The sequence below is a fragment of the Panthera uncia genome, chromosome C2 (genome assembly GCF_023721935.1).
Source record: "Panthera uncia isolate 11264 chromosome C2, Puncia_PCG_1.0, whole genome shotgun sequence".
In the NCBI taxonomy this organism is placed as follows: domain Eukaryota; kingdom Metazoa; phylum Chordata; class Mammalia; order Carnivora; family Felidae; genus Panthera; species Panthera uncia.
Genome location: NC_064810.1, coordinates 149,686,681 through 149,707,495, shown reverse-complemented (window position 1 = coordinate 149,707,495; position 20,815 = coordinate 149,686,681). Strand labels below are relative to the sequence as shown.

Genomic DNA, 20,815 nt, shown 5'->3' with positions numbered 1-20,815 from the left:
CCTGACTTACATCCCCACCAGGAGTGTGTGGGATTGCCCATTCCCTTATCAGAAATGACAATAATCAAATATTTAGTTTTTGCTGATCTGTGAGTAAAGAATAGTGTATCAATTCATTGCTTTGATTTGCATTTCTTTATGAATGAGTATGAACATCTTTTCACGGGTTTATTGTCCATATGTCTTTCTGCCTCCCTATTCATTCCTTTTAGAGTTTATACTGTTATCTTTTTAATTTCAAGGAAATTAGGACTTTCCCCCCCCAATTTATGGTATATCTTTTGGCCTTGTTTATAATCATTTTGGCCACAAAGAAGTTTAATTTTATACAGGCGAATGTTTTAATCTTATCCCTTATGGCTCCTGGTTTGTTTGTTTTTTTTGTTTTTTGTTTTTTTTTTTTAATTTTTTTTCAACGTTTTTTATTTTTATTTTTGGGACAGAGAGAGACAGAGCATGAACGGGGGAGGGGCAGAGAGAGAGGGAGACACAGAATCGGAAACAGGCTCCAGGCTCCGAGCCATCAGCCCAGAGCCTGACGCGGGGCTCGAACTCACGGACCGCGAGATCGTGACCTGGCTGAAGTCGGACGCTTAACCGACTGCGCCACCCAGGCGCCCCTATGGCTCCTGGTTTTTTATGTCACACTTAGAAAGATCTCCCCACTCTGTGACTGTGACCCATATTTTCTCCTAGCGTTTTAATGGTTTTATCTCTACACTTAAATCTGTGATCCATCTGGAATTCACGTTGGTGTAAGGCGTTAAGTAGTGATCCGGCTTTATTGCCTTTTCCGAGTGGCAAGTCACATGTCTCGACGCTATTTATTGATTAATCCATCTTTTGTACACCTGTTGAAAATGACATTTTTATCTGGACTTGATGTTACAACATTCCACTTAATAACGTTTGTTGCCCAGCCGTCAGCTGGGATTTGGGGCCCTCCACACATCTTATTGGAAGCCTCGTGGGCTATCCAATAATAAAAGTCAGGTAGTAAAGGATAAGGGAAAGAAGCAGAGGGCCAGCTTTAGAATCCCCTGAAGTTTGGGTGGCCTTGGCTGAAGGTGAGAGTTCAAGTGCTTTGGCCCCAGCAAGGAATGCGGAATGTGACTGGGGCTGTGACCTGATTCCTCCCATTGCTGCTCTTGGAGGAATCTCACTCTCGATGCTCACGGTGCAAGGTTGACAGCGTAGCTGAGTCACGACGGTGCGAGAGGAGAACAGGAGGAGAAATGAGTTTTCTAGCAATTACATTTCTGCTCTGTGTGCCTAAGCCTGTTAGTAAACAGTAGTATACTTTTTTCCCACCGAACCTTATGGAGAACCTATCGGCAGAACAACGATTGTGATTAAAAATGGTCTAGAGTTTCCTTCGCCTCCTCCCGCAGAAGCCCTGAGATCTCTGCCCTCAGCTCTGAGGCTTGGGGAGCACAGTGCGCAGACTGTGGGCCTGGGACTCTTATGTGCAGAAACCCCAATCTAGTGTGCCAAGAACGTTTCCGCCTCTAAGACCTGTGAGGGTAAGTGGGATGGGTGCCCCGGGAACCTGAGAGTTAACTATTCATGGCTGCCAGTTCACTACTGAGGTTGGAAAATTCCAGATCTTCTCCCAGGAAGAGAACTGGAATGAATGCCCTTCCTAAATCTTAGAGGGCAAACCAAGGTTCCTCCCCCCCCCCCCCCCCCCCCCCACACATTTGCTCCCTACCCTCACCCTCTCCGTCCCCCTGGCAGTGTCCTCCGTGTACTTTGGAGCAAGACTTGGTTTGTATGAAAAGGCTCTTCTTGATGTAACCGGTGTCTCTCTTGTTCTCCAGTTTTTTGATGGTCTGGGAGAAAATTTGCCCCAGGACGTTTTTAGTTAATAATTCAAGCATCACCTGAACAGATCAATTGAAGTAACAAAGCACTATTGCAATTATATAGTGTCCTTGCGTGTGCCAAGGACACAGCTGTCCAGAAGAATTTTTACCAGTGGTCCAAGGAATTTGCATTAATCTAAAGCCAAGCTCTCAGAGAAGCTGTGTGTGTTCAGGAAGCGGGGCTGAGGGTTCACGGAACCCTCCTTACCCATTGTCCCCAGCCCCGCCTTGTTCTCTGCAGCACAAATGCTAAATCAGTAGCTTACTTATGAGGAGTCTCACCCTTCTCCCTCTTCTCTCTCTTCTCCCTCTTCTCTCTTCCAGTAGTACCTGAGGTCTTTTCTGTCCTGTTAACTCAGAGAGTGCTTGCAAAGTGTGGGTTAAATATGCTCAGAAAGTAATTTTTATTCTCAGGTCCGGAAAATAACTGAGCCGCTTTTGGCAGATCTTTGACGTTTTCAGATCTGCATCCCTAGAGCCTTATTTCCCAGGCGAGCAATTACATAAAGTTTAAATGTTGTTTTAGTATATGAATGCATAGAGACTGGACAGACATGCACCGAACTGAAAAGAGGGGCACCCGGGAGAGGAATGCGGAGCAGGGAAAAGGAAATAGTTGTCTCTTGCGTGCCTGTATTCTTTACAATGAGAATGTGTTTTTATTACATAATCGTGTGATAAGAAATTAAATTTTATTCTGGTCACAAGCATGCTTTCTGCTATGGCCCAAACAACAGAAATAGCTCAAACCCTCTTTATTATGTTCACTTACAGAGCTCACCATATTCTGCCTTTTTAAAACACTGAATACAAAACTTCTTCTTGCGAGTTTATTGTAGTGTTTCTAGCACCCTGCTTGCTTGCTGATTTATAGTGAAAGACAGAATCCTTTTTAGGACCCTGAATCCCATGTCCCATGTCCAAGGTGCATCTCCTCCCGGTGCTACTGGGAGTACTGGGGAGGGAATACTGCTTGGTGAACTTTAATTAGAGCCAAGGGAGTTGGGAGGACGTGAAGGCTTTTTCTTCTAGATGATGTTGGACAGGAGGAAACACCCACTGGAGAGAGCCCCTATCGAATTAGAATCACCACTCAGCCCTAGACCAGTTGATCGTCACGCTTGCAAATTTACCTACCCGGTTGACTTCCTGTGTTCCGTTCACTACGGAACCAGCTAAAGTCCAAAATTAACCCTGGATCTTGACTAATATTCACTGTAACCTCCCGTCTCCCCTCCTCCAAAAAAGGAGATAATCCATTCAAAAGGGAATACTTCTTGATTTCATTTTTTTCTTGTTTTGTTTTGGGGTTTGTTTTGATAAGCTAAATTTTCTGTTCTTCAGTGGCTAGGGACACAGTTTTTTTGTGTGTGTTTTGTTTTGCATTAAATGTTGAACAGAGTTTGACCTTCTTCCAGGAGAGAAAATTAGCTAGTTAACATTGGGTACGGAATATGCCACAAAGTAAACTGAAGTACTTGGAATCACTTCTAGAATGAGGCAAAACCCAAAGAAATAAAACTCTAAATCACGAATGACTTTGGCTGCCGATATCCAGCAGCTTATTAACTCTTTACAACCTCTTTACCACAAGATTAGAGTCAGCTACTACAAAGACATAAATAGGTTTTCTGATCCACAAACACCATGTGGATTAAAGTATAACCTCCAGAGACTGAGGATCCAAGGGGTAAGTGCTACCTTCACTCAGTACTGCAGTGGGGTGGACACAAGTCAGGACCCTGTACCTGGACCACTTTTATTTCTGTTTTCTAGTATTGGAAGTCCGTTTGGATTGTGCTTTGCTCGTGGATCCATAGGTCCTCTTCAAGTTTCTGAAAATTGTGGTCGTTAAAACAAACCAGCAAAAAACCACTGTGGTTCCAGTATAGCTGTAAAATGTACTTCTATACCACAGGGAACTTCAGACAAAAACGATCCCCAGGAATGGGCCCGTGTAGTTAGAATAGGTAATATAATTGAGTATTTATTTTGTGTAGCCCATTTTAATAATAACTAGCCACCATGTATATACCAGGCAGAACACTGGGCATTTTACCACAGTTACAGCTGAGAGCAACAGCCTTCCATGGCAGGTAGTACTATCCCAATTTACAGCCAAGAAGAGACAGATCTGATACTCACACCCTGACTTGTCTGGTTCCAAAACTGAGGCCCTCCAATAGCCATTCAGATAAGGGCACGTTATTTATTAAAACTTCAGTTGTAAACTACGTAGTCCTACTGTTTTTAATAACATCCCATGATGTGCTTAATCAGGCATTTACATGTCTGATCTCATTTATAACCTCACTGACAACATGATACGGCGATAAGGGGATTGATTGGTTGGTACGTCTTCTACATAAAGGTAATAATACTGATTTTTTTTTTTTTTCACTTTAGCCACCAGCTAAATACCTCCTTCCAGAGGCGACGGTGCTTGACTATGGAAAGAAATGTGTGGTCATTGATTTAGATGAAACATTGGTGCACAGTTCATTTAAGGTAAATCAACATAAAAAGCAATCCATAACCTTTGTGATTTTGGTCACGGTGTATCGGAAAAGGAGAAATAGAAAGGATGACATCACTGTTCATGAAGAAATCCCAGTAATAGTTGCTTATTACCTCCGTGAACATTAACTCGAGGAGTTGAATACTACCTGCTTAGTTTGGTGGGAAATGCTGGGCTGCCGGTGTCACTGAGACCCCATTCTTACCTATGAGGTTTGAGTTTCCCGACCCTCCAACCCCTGCAGAAATACTTCTCGGATGGCAAAAGGCCATCAACGTGCCAGCGCCCCAGGGCACCACCGTGTGTTTGTGAAGGTAGCTAGAGTGCTGTATGTCTTATTGGAAGGGGCAGGGGAGGCACTGTTAAAACTGTCAAGCAACCTGCTGTCTTGGGAGTTTCCCCAGACCAATTTTTGAAAGATGTCCAACTCTGAAGAAGACTTCCAGAGTTACGGCCTCCGAGCAGATTCAGCCATTTGTTTTGAGCTTTTTCGTGACAGGAGGTAGCTGGGCTTTTTTTTTTTTTTTTTTTTTACAAGCTTCGTAGCTGAATGAGGATCCGTCCACCGTATGACTTCCCTCCTGAAGGGGGCGGGGCTGCAGCGATGTCACAGGGAGCATCAGACAGTCTCGTCTAGTGTCTGCCTCGTTCCTCACTCCATCCCCTCCCTGCCAGAATGGCAGCACAAGTTATGAATTACCAAAGGGCCTCCGTGGGGAAATGGCTGTGGCTACGCTATTCAGAAATGACTTCATGAACCATCTCTCCATTTTTTGAAATGAGACAGGTTTTTTAAAAGAGGCAAATGAGGGGCGCCTGGGTGGCTCAGTCGGTCAGGCGACCGACTTCGGCTCGGGTCATGATCTCGTGGTTTGTGGGTTCGAGCCCCGTGTCGGGCTCTGTGGTGACAGCTCAGGGCCTGGGGCCTGCTTCGGATTCTGTGTCTCCCCCTCTCTCTGCCCCTCCCCTGCTCACACTCTGTGTCTCTCTGTCTCTTGATAATAAATTTAAAAAATTTTTTAAAGAGGCAGATGGCATGGCACCTGGATAGCTCAGTAGGCTAAGCGTCTGACTTCAGCTCAGGTCACGATCTCCCGGTTTGTGAGTTCGAGCCCCACGTCAGGCTCTGTGCTGAGAGCTCAGAGCCTAGAGCCTGCTTCAGATTCTGTGTCTCCCTCTCTCTGCCCCTCCCCTGCTTGTACTCTGTCACTCTCTCTCTCTCAAAAATAAATAAACATCAAAAAAACATTTTTTTTAAGGAGGCAAATGATGAGGGGTGCCTGGGTGGCTCAGTTAGTTAAGCATACAACTCTTGGTCTCAGCTCATGTCTTGATTTTAGGGTTGTGAGTTCAAGCCCAGTGTAAAGCCTACTGAAAGAAAAAGAAAGGAAGAAAGAAAGAAAGAAAGAAAGGAGGGAGGAAGGGAGAGAGAGAGGAGGGAGGGAGAGAGAGAGAGAAAGAGGACGAAAAAGAAAAGAAAGAAAGAAAGAAAGAAAGAAAGAAAGAAAGAAAGAGAAAAAGAAAAAGAAAAGAGGGAGGGAGAGAGAAAGAGAAAGAAAGGAGGGAGGGAGAGAGAGAGAGAAAAAGAAAGAAAGAAAGAAAGAAAGAAAGAAAGAAAGAAAGAGAAAGAAAGAAAGAAAGAAGAGGGAGAGAAAGAAAGAAAGAAAGAAAGAAAAGAAGGAAGGAAGGGAGGAAGGAAGGAAGGAAGATAGATGGATAGATAGAGGCAAATGATGAAAAAAGCTTAAAAATAGGGTATCTGTGTGTTGGAAGGAAGAAGTAGGGTCCTGGTCCTATTTTTCTCGGGGTACTTCTGGAGATGAGCTGCTCCACTATCACTGGCCAGTTTGATCCCATTCCTCCTTGTACCCCAACCTGTGACACCCCTTACTTTGCAGAGAGATATGAAGGCACCCTCCATGGTTGGGGGGCGTGGGGGGTGTCTCACGTGAACCAGTCATTCCTTGACCATTGCAGGGGACGTTGGAAGAGCCATCAAATTTGCCTGAAGAACTTTCTGTCAGAAACATCCTTCCTTATGCCTGCTTCTCGCTAAACAGAAGGCTTCCTTGATAGGACAAGGCCAGGCGGTTGTCTGTGAGTCCTTTGGGAGAGTAGAGAAGGAAACACACGTACTCTAGCAGTGAGACAGGCCACTGGGGCCTGGAGGTACCACCTCATTCCCCAGCACCCTGAGGGCCCTTCCAGGATTGGTCCCCTGGTTGCCATGACCTTATGTCCCAGCTCAGCTCTGAACAGCACTGGAAGCCTTTTCTCCCCTGTGGGCAAGTTGCTCAGGACTTTTCAAAGGGCTCTGGAGGAAAGCCCTTTGGAGCAGGGGTTATTTGCCATTTCAGCCTGGACAGCTTCATCCCAGGCTCTGGGAGTGTGGGCAATGCTGACCAGACTGCCCGAAGCTATGGAGGGTTCCTGACTCCAAAGGCAGGACCTTAACAGCCCCTGATGTCTCCAAGGCCTGCTCAAAGAGCATTATACAGAAGCTGATGTGAACAGCGTCTCTTCATTTCTTCCCTCCCTGGCTTGCCTATATTTGCAAGCAGAATATCCTTTATTGTAGGGGTGGGGGGGGGGGGCGCTATTCAAATATACTTAACATACAGAGTTATATTAGTTTCAGGTACACGACACAGTGATTCAACAATTCTATACGTTTCTCAGTGCTCATCAAGATACATGTACTCTTTCTTTTTCATCACAAAGGAGATTTTTTATTTGTCACCATTAAATGTCTGAATTTTAAACAGATTCTTACAGGCTCTTACCCAACAGCTCATTCAACGTTAGCACCGGTCTCATCCCCAGTAACTTTTCCAGAACTACCACCTTCAAACCATGAAGCTTCATGAGCTCTTCCAATTCAAACCTGGGCTTCTTCGGCCTTTTTACTTTTCTTTTCTTTTTTTTTTTTTTAATTTTTTTTAATATTTAGTTTTGAGAGAGAGAGAGTGCGAACAAGGGAGGGGTTGCAGAGAGAGGGAGATACAGAATCGGAAGCAGTCTCCAGGCTCCGAGCTGTCAGCGCAGAGCCCGACTCGGGGCCCGAATTCACAAACCTGAGATCATGACCCGAGCTGAAGTCAGACACTTAACCGACTGAGCCACCCAGGTGCCCCAGCATTTTTAGTTTTCTAATGAAGACAGCACGGGGTGGATAAATAGACTGACAAGCCTTTTCTGTGTCTTTTCCGATGCTGTCCGGAATCAATTTATTGACCAGTTCTTTCAAATCATTTGCACCTCTCGGGTCATGATTTCCACCATCTTTTTCTGAACTCAGCGGACCTATTGGTGCTGAGTGTAAGAGATCTTCTGAATCTGATTGTTGCTTTTTTTTTTTTTTAAATAGCAAAACCAACACAAAACAGACAAAGCAAGTAACCATCAGTAGTCTTGACATCAATATGAGTTTCAATCATAGTCTGCCGTTTTTTGACCATGGAGCACACTTTGTCACGGGAAAGATCCATGCCATGGATGTTAGGCAGTTTTTGCCCTGAACGTCCTCAGTAATTAGGTTGAATTTTCTAAATGCAACTTCATCCTTCCGCAGATGAGCAGGGCTCACTTCAAAAACACGACCCTTGAGGCCATCAGATGCAGTTTCGGTTCCTTGAGTCCTCGTGACTACTGTTTTTCCAGGATTTCTTATATTAAATGTAGCTGGTGCTTTCACATCCTACCAATCTTTCTTAGAAAATGGTTCGACCACTTTCTTCGTGGCTGCCTTTTTGCCACCTTTCACAAGGTGCTTATTCTTGCCCACTGCCATGGCGCTGCTCAGGGTGCCAAAGGCCAGGTATGTGTGCTCTGAATCTCCTTGATCTATTTCACCCATCCTTCCACCCACCTTCCCTCTGGCAACTGCCTTTATTGTACAGTTTTTAATGTTCTGGGGCATTTCAGAGGCCTTGGAGAATCTGAAAGCTGTGACCTCTCTTGAGATCATACAACTGTAAACCTACAACTGTTTCACACAGAGGCTCTTAGACCCAGGTTAAGAACCATGGCTTGGCATGGCCTCCTTTACATAGCACGTAAGAAGAAACCGAGGCTGAGGCTTGATTTGAGCTGGGGAATGGTTGTTCTCTTTTAATATACTCTATGGAATATGATTTTGCAATCTAATAATGCCTTGTTAGAGTTTCTTCCTTCATGATTTTGTATTTTGGTTGTGGAATTATAAAATACCGACTCATCCTTGGCCTTCCAACCACAAGAGTGAATAAACTGTAATCTTAAGCTTCAGGTACTCTATTGAGTGCTTAGCAATGGTTCTGTGTTCTAGTATTTTATGTTTACTTAGCAAAGAACAATGCATGTGTGTACAATGATGGGCTTAATAAAAGCAGACCCCAGTTCAGATTCTGACCAGAGAATCTGCCCTGCACACCCCTGTCCACACCCCTGCCCAATAGCCACCGCACACGTGCTGTCTTCCCTCTGTCTCTCTCCTATTTGTCCCAGGGGTTTGTGTTCTGAGTCTCTTGGGCCTGTTCATTGGAGTAGTTGCTACCTCATTTGTGGACTTCCATTTAGAACTTCATGTTAAACCTGGTATTGATTCACACGAGGACTGCCGAAATAATCATGTTTGCATTTTAAGTATCATTAGTATTGTCAAAGAGTTACTTTAAATAGGCTTAAGTTTGTGGCTGTGCTGGGTATTGTGTTACTTAGAACAGAGCAATCCAGGGTGGGCCGGCTCTCCCCACTGCCCAGGGCAGGAGACGGTGCCAGGCAAGGCGGAAATCACTGCTGCTCAGGACCAGATGGAGCCATGGGCACACATCAGACCCATTACCGCAGCTGTGGAAGAGAGGAGAAACGAAGGTCCAGAGGGAAAGGAGCCGAGGCCGTGGCCTGTGGCCTCTGATTTCACCTCACGTCTGTGGCCCTGCTTTGTGTCCTGTGCTCAGCATCTCCTGCCCAGCAGACCATCACAGGGCAGCTTACATCCGTGGGTCCAATACAAATCAGTTTCCCCCCAAGTCGCAAGTCCTCTGGGACCACTGGGCTCTCACCTCCTCCCCCTGGTGGCCAGTACTGGTTCCACACCATGTGGCAGGGCTCTAGGCGAGAACTGGAGTTTCTGAGGAGCCCCATTCTCTGGCCAGGCTGCCCTACCTTTGTTGTTTAGGCCAGGGAGATGATACAGAGGTTGGACCGAGATGCTGAAAGTTTAACGATATTCAGAACAGAAAAAAATGTGCTTTCCTGCTTGTGCTTATTTTAAGGAATCAAAGCATACTTCAACATCCTTCACCTAAAACTTTTTTCCAGGGACAGCTGGGTGGCTGTCGGTTAAGTGTCCAACTTCGGTTCAGGTCATGATCTCACGGGTCATGGGTTCACGCCCCACGTTGGGCTCTGTGCTGACAGCTCAGAGCCTGAAGCCTGCTTCAAATTCTGTGTCTCCCTCTCTCTGCTCCTCTCCCTCTCATGCCTGCTTGCTCGCTCTCTCTCTGCCTCTCTCAAAAATAAATAAACATTAAAAAAAATATGTTTAGCTGTTTTTTCCAATAATAAAAACATTGGTCCAGGAAAACCTTATTCTTTCTAAAGTTTCCAATTTTAGTTTGTTCTTTCGGATATATTAATTATAATTTCTTTTCTCTCTAGCCCATTAGTAATGCTGATTTTATTGTTCCGGTTGAAATCGATGGAACTATACATCAGGTAAGAAATCAAAGCTGAATCGGAGCTGCAATTAGCATTTTTTGGTAATTACGTTTCCTATGAACTTAATTCTAAATTCCCATTTCATCAACACTTTTATTACTGACTCAAAAGGGAGCAAGCTTTGTAAAATAAATACAGTGATTTCCTGCTTTCTTTTTTTCACTGATGCATTTACTTTATAGTGAGTGTATAAGGGAAACTATAATCCATTTGTAGATAGTAGATGTGGTTGCAAGTTAGAATAGTTCTTTGATTTGATTCAGACTTTTAGAAGTTTCCATATCCCCCACTGGCCTAGCTTGATGGTCTAATTAACTTCCTCATGTAATGGCTTTCGGCTACTCTCCTAGCAGGCAAAAGGAAAATGCCGCAAGTACCCACTTATGGTGGGATGTTGGGAAGAGATGTCAATTTCCAATACCTGCCACTCCAGACTGATCTTGTCACTCCTACATCATGTTCTCCAGCGGATCTTTCGCAAAAATCCCAACCAAAAGGATGTGTGTTTTTGGATCAGGAGACAACTTTGAATAAAGATGCCCTAGTTAATTGGCACGCATCTTTGTTCTGGTGGTTTTTTTCCCCTTATCTGCATGAAGCTTCTCCAGGAATAGCTTCATTTATGAACGTACTGGAACACTGTGGGAAAACTCCTAGCCTTGGAAGTTGAGGAGTAGGGGTGATTTGTAAGGTTTTCCACGGGGATGGTGTGACCCTCTTCTTGTCGGCCCAGGGTCTGAAAGGGAGAGTCTCTGGCCTGATTGTGTTTATATCTCAGGAAGGAAAATCTCTCTTGGTGCTTGAGCCATAACAGGATGTCTTTCCTTAACAACACCAGTAGTTTCCTTGGCCCTTGAGGACAGGGTGTCAGAGTTGATGTCTTGGAAATCAGCTGGTCCGACCGTGTCGTTGTCCAGATGGGGAAACTGAGGCTCGGCCAGAGAAAGGGTTGGTTCAAGGTCACATCATGGAAAGAATTAAAATGAGACTTCCAGTCTTTTGCCTCCTGGCCCATGGCTCTTTTCCTGATACCCTGGTCCCTTCCCTTCCCAGGCAGGAGGTCTTGCCAGGAAGCTGGCCCTTGGAAAGGCAGCTTTATTGCCAGTGTCTCCACATGTCATGCTTTTAAAAGCCAGCAGGGAGCCGAAAGACAGGCACTTGGGCATTTAACATTTGCAAAAGCATCAACTGAATTAACTCAGCATCTGAGAAGCAGTTAAGGCTTCATTTAGTACCTTGGCTTCTGCTACAAAATAACGAGACAAAGGAGAGGCTGCCCGCTGGCATGGCAGGAATTAGGAGAGAAATTAATCCTTCCTTCTTACCTTGCAACTGTGAGCATGACCCTCAGGGCCCGACCTGTGACAGCCAGCCCACTCTCAAAGGAGCCACCCCGGCTCCCCCAGCCTCCCTCCAGACTGTACTGTGATTCATATGGCGATAGATACTCCAGGGTCCCAGGGGTGGGATCAGAAACCCTCTCTCCTGAGGGAATGAAGCCACAGGCGCCAAGAGGAGGACCAAGGCCCTGGCGAAGGCCGTGGCCTCGTTCAAGTAATCCAGGATAGGCTGTGCAGGTCCCGATGGGCCTATTCTTGGTTACTTGCACGCGGACGCGGGCCTGGACGCCGGCATCCGGGCCCAGGACCTTCCTCTCTGCCAGAGGCACCAACACCAGAGTTCCCAAATCAGTCTCCTGCCCTCTGCGTGTAGCAAAGCTTGCTTTCCAAGCAGCATTCCCAAGGAGACTGAGGACCACAGGCCGCACCCGTTCCCTGGCACCGAGGAGCCTCATGGACAAAGTAGGGGCCTGCCCCAGCCCCACCCCCAGCCTCCCAGCTCCTCACGGCCCTGCTGGCGCCCCCGCCAGGCCTCTGGCCCTTCACTCCACCCTCGGCCACAGACCGTGCTTACCCCAGTCTTTCAGTGGGCCACAAGTTTCCCACCGAGTCCTGGCTCTGTGCAGAATTCTTCTGCCATGCACGCATCCCCTGTGTGGTACAGAGCCCCGTCCCCACTCTGTGACTCCGTGGGTAGACAGCTGGCAACATCTGCCATTCACGGCCTCACATGTGTTCCCCCTGACCTGCCTTTCACACTTCCTCTTTAGCCACTTCGTCTATCCCCCGTCTCTAAAGGGCCGGTCACGAAGGGCTCTGGCCTTGCTCTCACACCCAGGTATTCTCAGGCCAGGTCTCATGCTCCTACCGCTTCCTCTGCCTGGAAGCTTACTTCTCGTCCTTACCAGCCTGGTGAACTCTTGTTCATCCTGCAAGGCCCAGGCCAGATGTTACCTTCTGTGATCCTTCCCCTTGAGAGGGGAGTTCATTGTCCTTAATTTATCTCTCTACTACAACTTGGATATGCATGCTTAGTTTGATTTGTTCTTATTTGTATCTGCTCTAGACTGTGAGCTCTTCAAGGGCAAGGCCTGTGTTTTGTTCATTTTTGTAACTTCTTCAGGCTGAGCACAGAGCTGGGGCTCAGTGAATATGAGCTGAATTGAATTTTAATAAGTTTGATTTATTTTAGGGAAGTGGCTAATTTCACATGGAATTTATTCAAGTTTTAATTAGTTCTTCCCTCCTCCCACCTTCCCTATCTTCTCTCACCAGCTTTGCCTTGTCTCTCATTTCCCTGGTCTCCTCAGATTTGTTCAGGTTCCCCAGTCAGGAGCACAGAGCCACCCAGCCACTCCAGGAAAGCCTCTTCTTTGCCCCCCTCTGCCTGGAGGCCCCTCCTGATGGGGCCCTGGGAGTAGGTTGGCGTCACGTCCCCCAAAGTCTATTTCTGTACCGAGCTCAAGTAGAGTCACCTTTGCGGCGTCAAGTGGATGGCTTCCCACACTGACAGGGAAGGCACCTCTCGCCTCTTTGCTGGGCCTGCGCTCCCACCCCAGACCTTCCTGGCGAGAGAGGTGTTCCATTCGAGGGTACGAGGTGGCTGCTTGTCCCAGAGCTGCCAGACATTGGGTCGGGCCTGGACGTCTGAATGGACGGCCCCTGGGCCATAGCCTGTGTCCACATAGGGCCTGACCCACAACACGTACTGAGAAACACGGGCGAGAGAAGGAGCCATTTCGCACAAACACGGCACAACCCTTCTACTTACTGGTTCTGAAAATCCGTAAGACCCCCCAGTACCGCGGTCAGCTTCCCTTTCCCTCTTCAGAGGAGGGTGCACCAGACTCAGACCGGGAGCCCGGTCTGAGGAGTGTGTGTGTGGCCTAACGTGCCGCATCTGACTGTGTAGCCCTCATACAGTTGGGGTGTCCCCCCCACCCATAGAGCTGGGGACAGCAAGCAGTTCCCTTTTAAGGAATTCTTCCTACGTGGGTGTTGGGCCCAGGCCACCCCAGCAGCTGCCATGACTGACCAGCCTGCTGTTTGCTGCCGTTGCAGGTGTATGTGCTGAAGCGGCCCCACGTGGACGAGTTCCTCCAGAGGATGGGCCAGCTCTTTGAGTGTGTGCTCTTTACTGCCAGCTTGGCCAAGGTACGTCCTGCTCCCAGCTGGGCTCCCCCAGCCCCTCCACCCTGACCCCCTGTCTGCCAGGCAGCCCTCTGTCAAGGTGTGGGAGGCTGTTCCCATGGTGACAGTTTCCCACCCCAGATGGGATGGATGCAGGCCACGTGCACAGCGCCAGCCTGAAAGGCTTCTGGGTTATTACCATGGTGACAGGGAGCCTTTGGAACAAATGCTCCGTGAAGTTGCTGCCTGCAGCCGCCTCAAGCTGGATGTCCACAGGCCAGGAAATCAGTGTGTCCCGTGTAACTGGCAAAGGGCATCTGCCCCTCGGCTGTCGACTGGCAGACCCCTGCTAGGGGCTCAAGCCTTTGTGTCCTCCATTGGCTTACACAGGTTTGGGGAAGGATAAGTGTCCAAGACTCAGCCACATGCACGGGCCAGAGGAGGGTTCTGACTGCCCTAGTGAGCCATGTGATCTCGGACAAGTGACTTCACTTGTCTTGACTCCATTTCTTCTAGAAATTGGGGATGATTTCCTCTACCACATGGGGTGGACCAAATGAAATAATACTTGTAAAGGGCAGAGCGCCGTGCTGGACTCATTCAGCAAACGTTCCTGGAGCACCTGTTGTGCTCCATATGCCCTGCGGGCACTGTCGCGTGGTAAGTCTCCTGGTGCTCAGGGTTTAATTATCATAATTATTAATGATGACAAAATAATTCACATGTTTTGGCCTTATAGCTTGGTACGAATCTTTGACCCAGCGTCTACACTGGCTCTAACCAAAGAGAGTGGTTTCTTTGCCCTTCCCCACTGTTTAAAGGAAGTAGCAGGTGCATAGGACGACCCCCCCCACCCCCGTATGGTTATGTCTGCCCTTTCACAGGTGTGCTGAGGTGCTGCGCCTCAGGTGGAGAGGGCGGGCCCCACTCCTCGGAGGAGATCCTTGCCATGAGCACCCCTCAGATCCTGACTCTGATGGGGCCAGTGCCTTCCATTTGTTGGTGGCACCACCAGTGTCCCCGTGGGCACCTTGGGGACTCTGAGGTGGCCCCAGAGATGAGCTTTGTGGGGCGCAGTTTAGCAATCTGCTCATCTCCAGACCTGCTGCAAGGACTCTCCCCTTCCCCACCCCCTACAATGTCCTGGCTCTGGGTGGCTCCCTTCTCCTCTGCGTGCTGGGGACTCTGACCCCAGGTGCCCAGACATACCGCTTTGCCAGACGGGGCATTCCTGGTTTGAATCATGTCTCAGTCACGGCTGAGATGAGAGGGAGCCCCACCTGCACAACGTTCTGCCAGACTCATTGGCAGGCCTTAGGGCATGAGCTCGGTAGAAAGGGAATCCAAAACCTAGGCCTCACTTTGGCATGCTAAAAAGAGCATGGCCTCGGGGAAGACATAATCTTCCCCAGTGGGCGCTCTTTCCCATGAATGGCACCAAGACGAACCGTAGCGTGGATGGGTCTCCTGGCGGGGCTCTGGGGCACCGAGGAGCCTGAAGTGACAACTGCAGAAATAACAAACAGGAAGATGGCACCGGTGTGGTAGATTAAGAATTGGGGGGTGGGGGTTAGGAGGGCGTTTGGGGGGGAAGCTGGCAAAATTGAAACACTCTTTCTCGGTAGTAGTCGCCAGCGCTTAAACATCCTTGTTCAGTCTCTTCCTGGACGTCTCCCACCTGCACCTCCACCTGTCTCTCCAGCCCTTCCCTCACTGCTACTCCAGCCTGGCTCAGCCGAGTCGGCTCCCAAGTGCAGCCTTCCAGCCCTTTCCTCCCTGATGCACAAGCTCGGCGGACAGGTGGGCGCTCCCCGGTTCCTGGCTCTGGGCTCAGCTCCCAGCCAGCACCATTGGTGCCGTGGACCTCCTGGCCCACAGCCCAGAAACCCACAGGAGCCCTGAGCTGATGTCAGAGCCCTTCTATGTCTGTTTCCTCATCTAAGTTTCCTTTTTGATTCGTTCACCCAACAGATACTTGCTTAGAACCTCCTGTGTGTCGGGCTCTGTACTAGGCACTGGGGATACGGCAGAGAACAAAGGAGACAAAGCCCCTGCCCTCATGAAGCTTACATTCTCCACATTTACCTCTAAGGCCTGGAGACCCCAGACTCAGACGTTCTCTTGAAGGATGTATGCCACCGCCAGTGTTCACAATTATGCGGAAATTAATCACTATTTCCACCTAGAGTCAGCCTCCTAGTACCGGTGGGTACTGCCCTTTCCAGCGGAAAACTGCAGTGCCTGCCTGGTCAGCAGGAAATGGCCTGCTCCTGGACTCTGCCCCCTCGGGATGTGTCTGGGGAAAGGAGGACATTGCCACAGAGTTAGAGCTGCTGCCCGTAGGCCCGTAGCCCCACATCCTGCAGCGTGCTGGCATTTCTCTGCACCCCGGGGGCTGCTGTGCATTCCGGGTACTTCCTGCCTCCCTGGCAGAGTTGCTGGTCTTTGTGCTGTCACCTCTCTTTCACTTCCAGCCCCAGCCACTCAATGGGAACCCCGTCTTTTCGACATCTTCATTTATGAAGATTTTCCCTCAGGGAAGACCTCTTTATTTCTTTATCCGGTTCAGCTTGCTTTGGGAAAATCCCCCAGGCCATGAGAGAAGGCCAAATACGGTGAGCCCCACACTCCCTCCCATAAAACTCGTGGGCTCTGCGGGGCACCTGGGTGATTCAGTCAGTTGAGTTTCTGACTCTTGATTTCGGCTCAGGCCGTGATCCCGGGATGGTGGAACTGAGCCCCGCCTCAGGCTCTATACTGAGCATAGAGCCTGCTTGGGATTCTCTCTTTCCTCTTCTCCCTCTCTCTCTCTCTCTCTCTCTTTCTCTCTCTCACTGAAAAAGCAAAACGAAAACGAAAAAAACCTCCTGGGCTTCAAGTAAACAGAAGTGGGTGTCACCGTCCCTGTGCTGGTGCTGGTCTGGCCCAGCTCCTCAGATCACCCGTAGGAGGCAGTGCGGCCTCATGCCACACAAGCCAAATGCAGAGTCTACTCATTCGTTCGGTGGCAAAACTAGTGTTTACTGAGCCCCCACCGCGGTGCAAGGTGCCCGGGACATCCTGGTGGACACGCCAGACAAGGCCTGCGCTCTGGCCAGAGAAGAGAAAATCCGGTAATCCCCGGGGGTGGTGAGGTCTGTGAAGGAAGCCACCGTGAGACCCCGGTAGCCAGAAAGGGAGGTATAGGTGGCTCTACGTGGGTGGTAAGGAAAGCCAAGACCCGAAAGGCGAAGGGACAGAAGGAGAAGTTGGTGCAGAGACCTGAGGAGGGAATGTTGCGTGCGCAGGGAGCACTGGTGCAGGGGTTCTGACCACGTTCAAGGCCAGTGCGGCTCAGGTGACGAGCTGGAGCTGAGCGGGGGCACACATCACGTAGCCGTGGCCGTGCGGGACAGGGCGGGCCCTGAGGGGTGCGGGCCTTACTCCTGGGCCAGTGGGTCCGCGGCGGGGTGTCGTAAGCAAGGGTGATGGGACATGAGAGGAGCGGCTGCGTGGGCTGCAAAGGAGACGCAAGGGGGAGCGGGCAGGCCCTTTGAGAGGCTCACGCAGCTGCCCCAGGCAGAGGTTACACCGGGAGCCGGGCGGTATACACACAGATGCAGGTGGATTCAAGATACTCTTGGTGGCGGAACCGCCAAGAACTTCTGACGGACTGGATATGAGAAGTGAGAGAAATTGAAGCAGCCAGGCTGTCTTACACACATGGAGAGGAAAGCGAGCAGGATCCTAAAACACGTCCAATTATGTAAACCCCTGTCTGGAAAAGTAGTGTGGATCTTGCTGCAGTAGGGCAGGTCTCTGGGCTCTTCCAGGCGCCCGGCCTTCACCACGGCTCCTGCTTTCCAGTACGCAGACCCCGTGGCCGACCTGCTGGACCGCTGGGGCGTGTTCCGGGCCCGGCTCTTCAGAGAATCGTGCGTCTTCCATCGTGGCAACTACGTGAAAGACCTGAGTCGCCTGGGCCGGGAGCTGAGCAAAGTGATCATCGTGGACAATTCTCCGGCCTCCTACATCTTCCATCCTGAGAACGCAGTAAGTAGCCCCGGGGGAGAGCACGAGGGGGGGGGGGGGCCCGTCCAGCTTCGCCTGCCTGCTCTCAAGCACCTGCGCCAGCTCTCTTGGCCTGGCCTTGGTGAAACCCCAGCTCTGCCACTTAGCAGTTGCGTGACACTGACCCAGTTCGTTCACCTCACTGAGCCTTAGTTGCCTCGTCCACCAAATGGGAATTCTGGGGGTGCTGACCCATAGGATGGTTGGAGGATCGAGCGCGGCAGAGCGTGGAAAGCACTTAGAACGGTGCCTGTGATGGGTAAGTGCTGGGTGGGGCTGCATCTTAGCGTTGTTAATGTTGTTCCCGAGAAGGGTTCCGTCGCGAACCTCCTGGAGCTGGCTCGTGGCTCCCGGAGACTCAAAAGGCCTGGCTACCTCTTCAGCAGACGACGTTCTTAAACAAGCATGAATGAAACACCTCGATAAAGGCCTTCAGACAAGCCTGCCAAGCTTTCCTACCTCACAATGATGTCTGAAAAGTATACAGTGGGGACATCTCCTACCTAAAACTCCCCGGAGTGTGACAGTCCCCAGCGCCTGCTCACTGGGTGCAGCATGACTGTCCAAGCAAGAGAGACATGCTCTCCCACCTCCCGTCCTACGTTTCCAGGGAAAGGGAGGTCAGCCAACCCCGCTGGTGACTGCCAGCCATCAGCAGGACCGCCACACTGGCCCTCAGCTCAGGCAGCCTCTCCGGAGAGCGGGCTTCCTCCCGAGCCTGGGCTTCTCACACTGAACAAAAGGCCCCCCAGCATCCTTTCCTTGAATCCAGAGCTCTGTGGCTCCCCATATAGCAAAGAACTGAGTTCAAGCTAGATTCAGTTAGTGAGTAATGATTATTTGAGTAAACGTTCCAAATTTATTATATTTACATGCATTCATTATAGTGAGTTAATCAAATTCATCGTAATGCATTTTGTCATGTGTCTCTTAACAGATAAGGATTACTTCTTAATACAATCACAATTCCATTATCCCATCTGACAGAGCTAACAGTTTCTTAATACTCTCTAATATCCAGACTGTGTTCATATTTTCCTTATCATCTCGAAATGTCCTGCATTTGGACTGTTTGAATCAGAACCAAGCAAGGTCCATGCACTGCTCTGGTTAATAATGCGTATAATCTTAACAGTTCTCCCTCCCCTCTCCCTTTTTCTTCCGTCCTATTTACCGGTTGAAGAAAGTCTAGTTGTGTGTCTTACAGAAATGTCCCCTCTTCTGGATTTGTCTAGTTGCGGCCTCGTGCTGTTTTCCCATGTTTCCCGTGAACAAGTACTTAGAGCACTACTGCTTGATTGAGTGCAGGTTCAGTTTTGTTTTTTCCAGAACACATCACAGGTGGTATTGTGTACTTAGTATGTTATCACATCAGGAGGCATATCATGTCAGGCTGTCTCACTTTTAAAGACTTCATATTGATCTTTGGAGTCAGGTGTTGTTAGCCTGATCCTACTGTTTTTAAATTTCCCATCAACCTTTGACCTAGAAATGGAGCAGTCGTTGATGATCATTGCCTACATCAACTATTTCATTAAGAATTGCGAAATGGCGATTTCTAAATTCTGTCATTCTTTCCACGTGTGTTGGCCAGAAATCCCCCGCCTTTTTTTTTTTAAATCAAATTTGCCCTCGTCGACTACTTGATTACCCTAAATTCAGTTTGAATGTTTGAATCGGGAAGTCAGGGTAATGTCTTGGTTCTTTTTCTTTAATTCTTTAACCTTCAGAGTAATGAGTCGATGGTCTAGCAGCTTCCAAAAGTAGCCAGTGAATTTGGGGGGAGGGGGGCATTATGATGAACTCAAGCATTTTTCATTGTTATAACTTAATACACGTATTATTCTTTTGTATGCTCAAATGTTCGTTCACCTTTGGACAGCGGGCATCCCTTCAAATAACAATAGTCTTTGAAAGCTTCCTGCTTCTGGTGCAACAAGATATTCCAGGCTCGTCTTGTCCGTTTCTTACCTCCACCCTGGAATCAACCGCTTTTCTATGGAGCCTTGTTCCTATTAGTGGGAATGGTATTGAGAGACCACAGTTTGGATGGACTCTCGTTGTTGCTGAGATGGCCTTTGCTTCTGGCCTTTTATACTAGACAGAGCTAACATATATATATTTTTAGAATTAAAATTAAATCATAAATTCATATTGTTTTTCCAGTTCAGTGTTACAACAGTTTTTATTTAGTTTCTTTGGTTTTATTTTTGTATTTGTATCTCCTTCTCTTGTGCTGAAATTCTGGGTTCCTAAATATATTAACACTTCATTACATATTTGACTTATTCTATAGTATATGTTGAATAGTTTCCAAATAGAGTACTAATATTATTACTACTAATAAGACAATTGCACGCACTTAGGGTGTCTTTGAGAAATGTACGGACAGAACACTACGTTTTAAAATCACTTGAGATAATTCTCGGTGTGGTTATGTCACCAAGTTTATATGCACCTTGGGTTCATTTTTTATTGCTTTCTTTTCTTAATGGTTTAATTTTATTTCAATTATGTAATACATTTCCATGATTTCCAACATCAAAGCTACCAACAGAGATAAATTTGGAGAAGTCTTGTGTCTATGTCTGCCTTCTCCCTCTTTTCCTGCCCTTCCCCTAGGAGTAGTCATTTTTTTGTTAATCCTTACCTTGTTTATATATTTTTTTTATTTTCAGAGAGAGAGAGAGAGAGAGAGAAAAAACACAAGTGGGGGAGGGGCATAAAGAGAAAGAAAGAGAATCCCAAGCAGGCTCCATGCTGTCAGCACAGAGCCCAATGTGGGGCTCAGTCCCACGAACCGTGAGATCATGACCTGAGCTGAAACCGAGTTGGATGCTTATCCAACTGAGCCACCCAGGCACCCCTATTTTTTAACTATACAATGAATCGTTTCGTTTCTGAGCAGTCCTTCAAAGGGCCCAAAATGTTACTTTTGTGAACTCCTTTGCTTTCCCCAAAGTCCTTTTTACATCTCTTCTTTTGCACCGCTGGCTGCTACCCATTACCGCCACCACCCCCCACGTCTAAAACTAAGGGAAAATCCTGTCTGTGCCCAGAGCTCAGACTGTCCTGAAATTTTATACTTCTCCTTTTAACCGATCGCTGCTAAGGATGGGAGGAAATTCTCTGCTTTTGGCTGAGAAAGCGGCACAATTGGAAGCCTCGCCATGCCCGGTTTGTGGGCTCCGTGGTGTCAGTGGCCGGCAGGT

General features: G+C 48.3%; 1 protein-coding gene and 1 pseudogene across 2 annotated transcripts in view; one reads left to right on the top strand and one right to left on the bottom strand.

Annotated features, from left to right (window-relative positions):
- The window catches only part of CTDSPL (CTD small phosphatase like), a 120,463-nt gene that overhangs the window by 95,587 nt on the left and 4,061 nt on the right, over positions 1-20,815 (top strand). For both annotated transcript variants that reach the window (XM_049629021.1, XM_049629019.1), the window contains 4 exons: positions 4,272-4,373; positions 10,024-10,080; positions 13,485-13,577; positions 17,400-17,585. In XM_049629021.1, the coding sequence (XP_049484978.1) occupies positions 4,272-4,373; positions 10,024-10,080; positions 13,485-13,577; positions 17,400-17,585 (438 nt within the window). The remainder of the gene's footprint in view (positions 1-4,271; positions 4,374-10,023; positions 10,081-13,484; positions 13,578-17,399; positions 17,586-20,815) is intronic.
- Positions 7,314-8,173, bottom strand: LOC125921441 (40S ribosomal protein S3a-like; annotated as a pseudogene).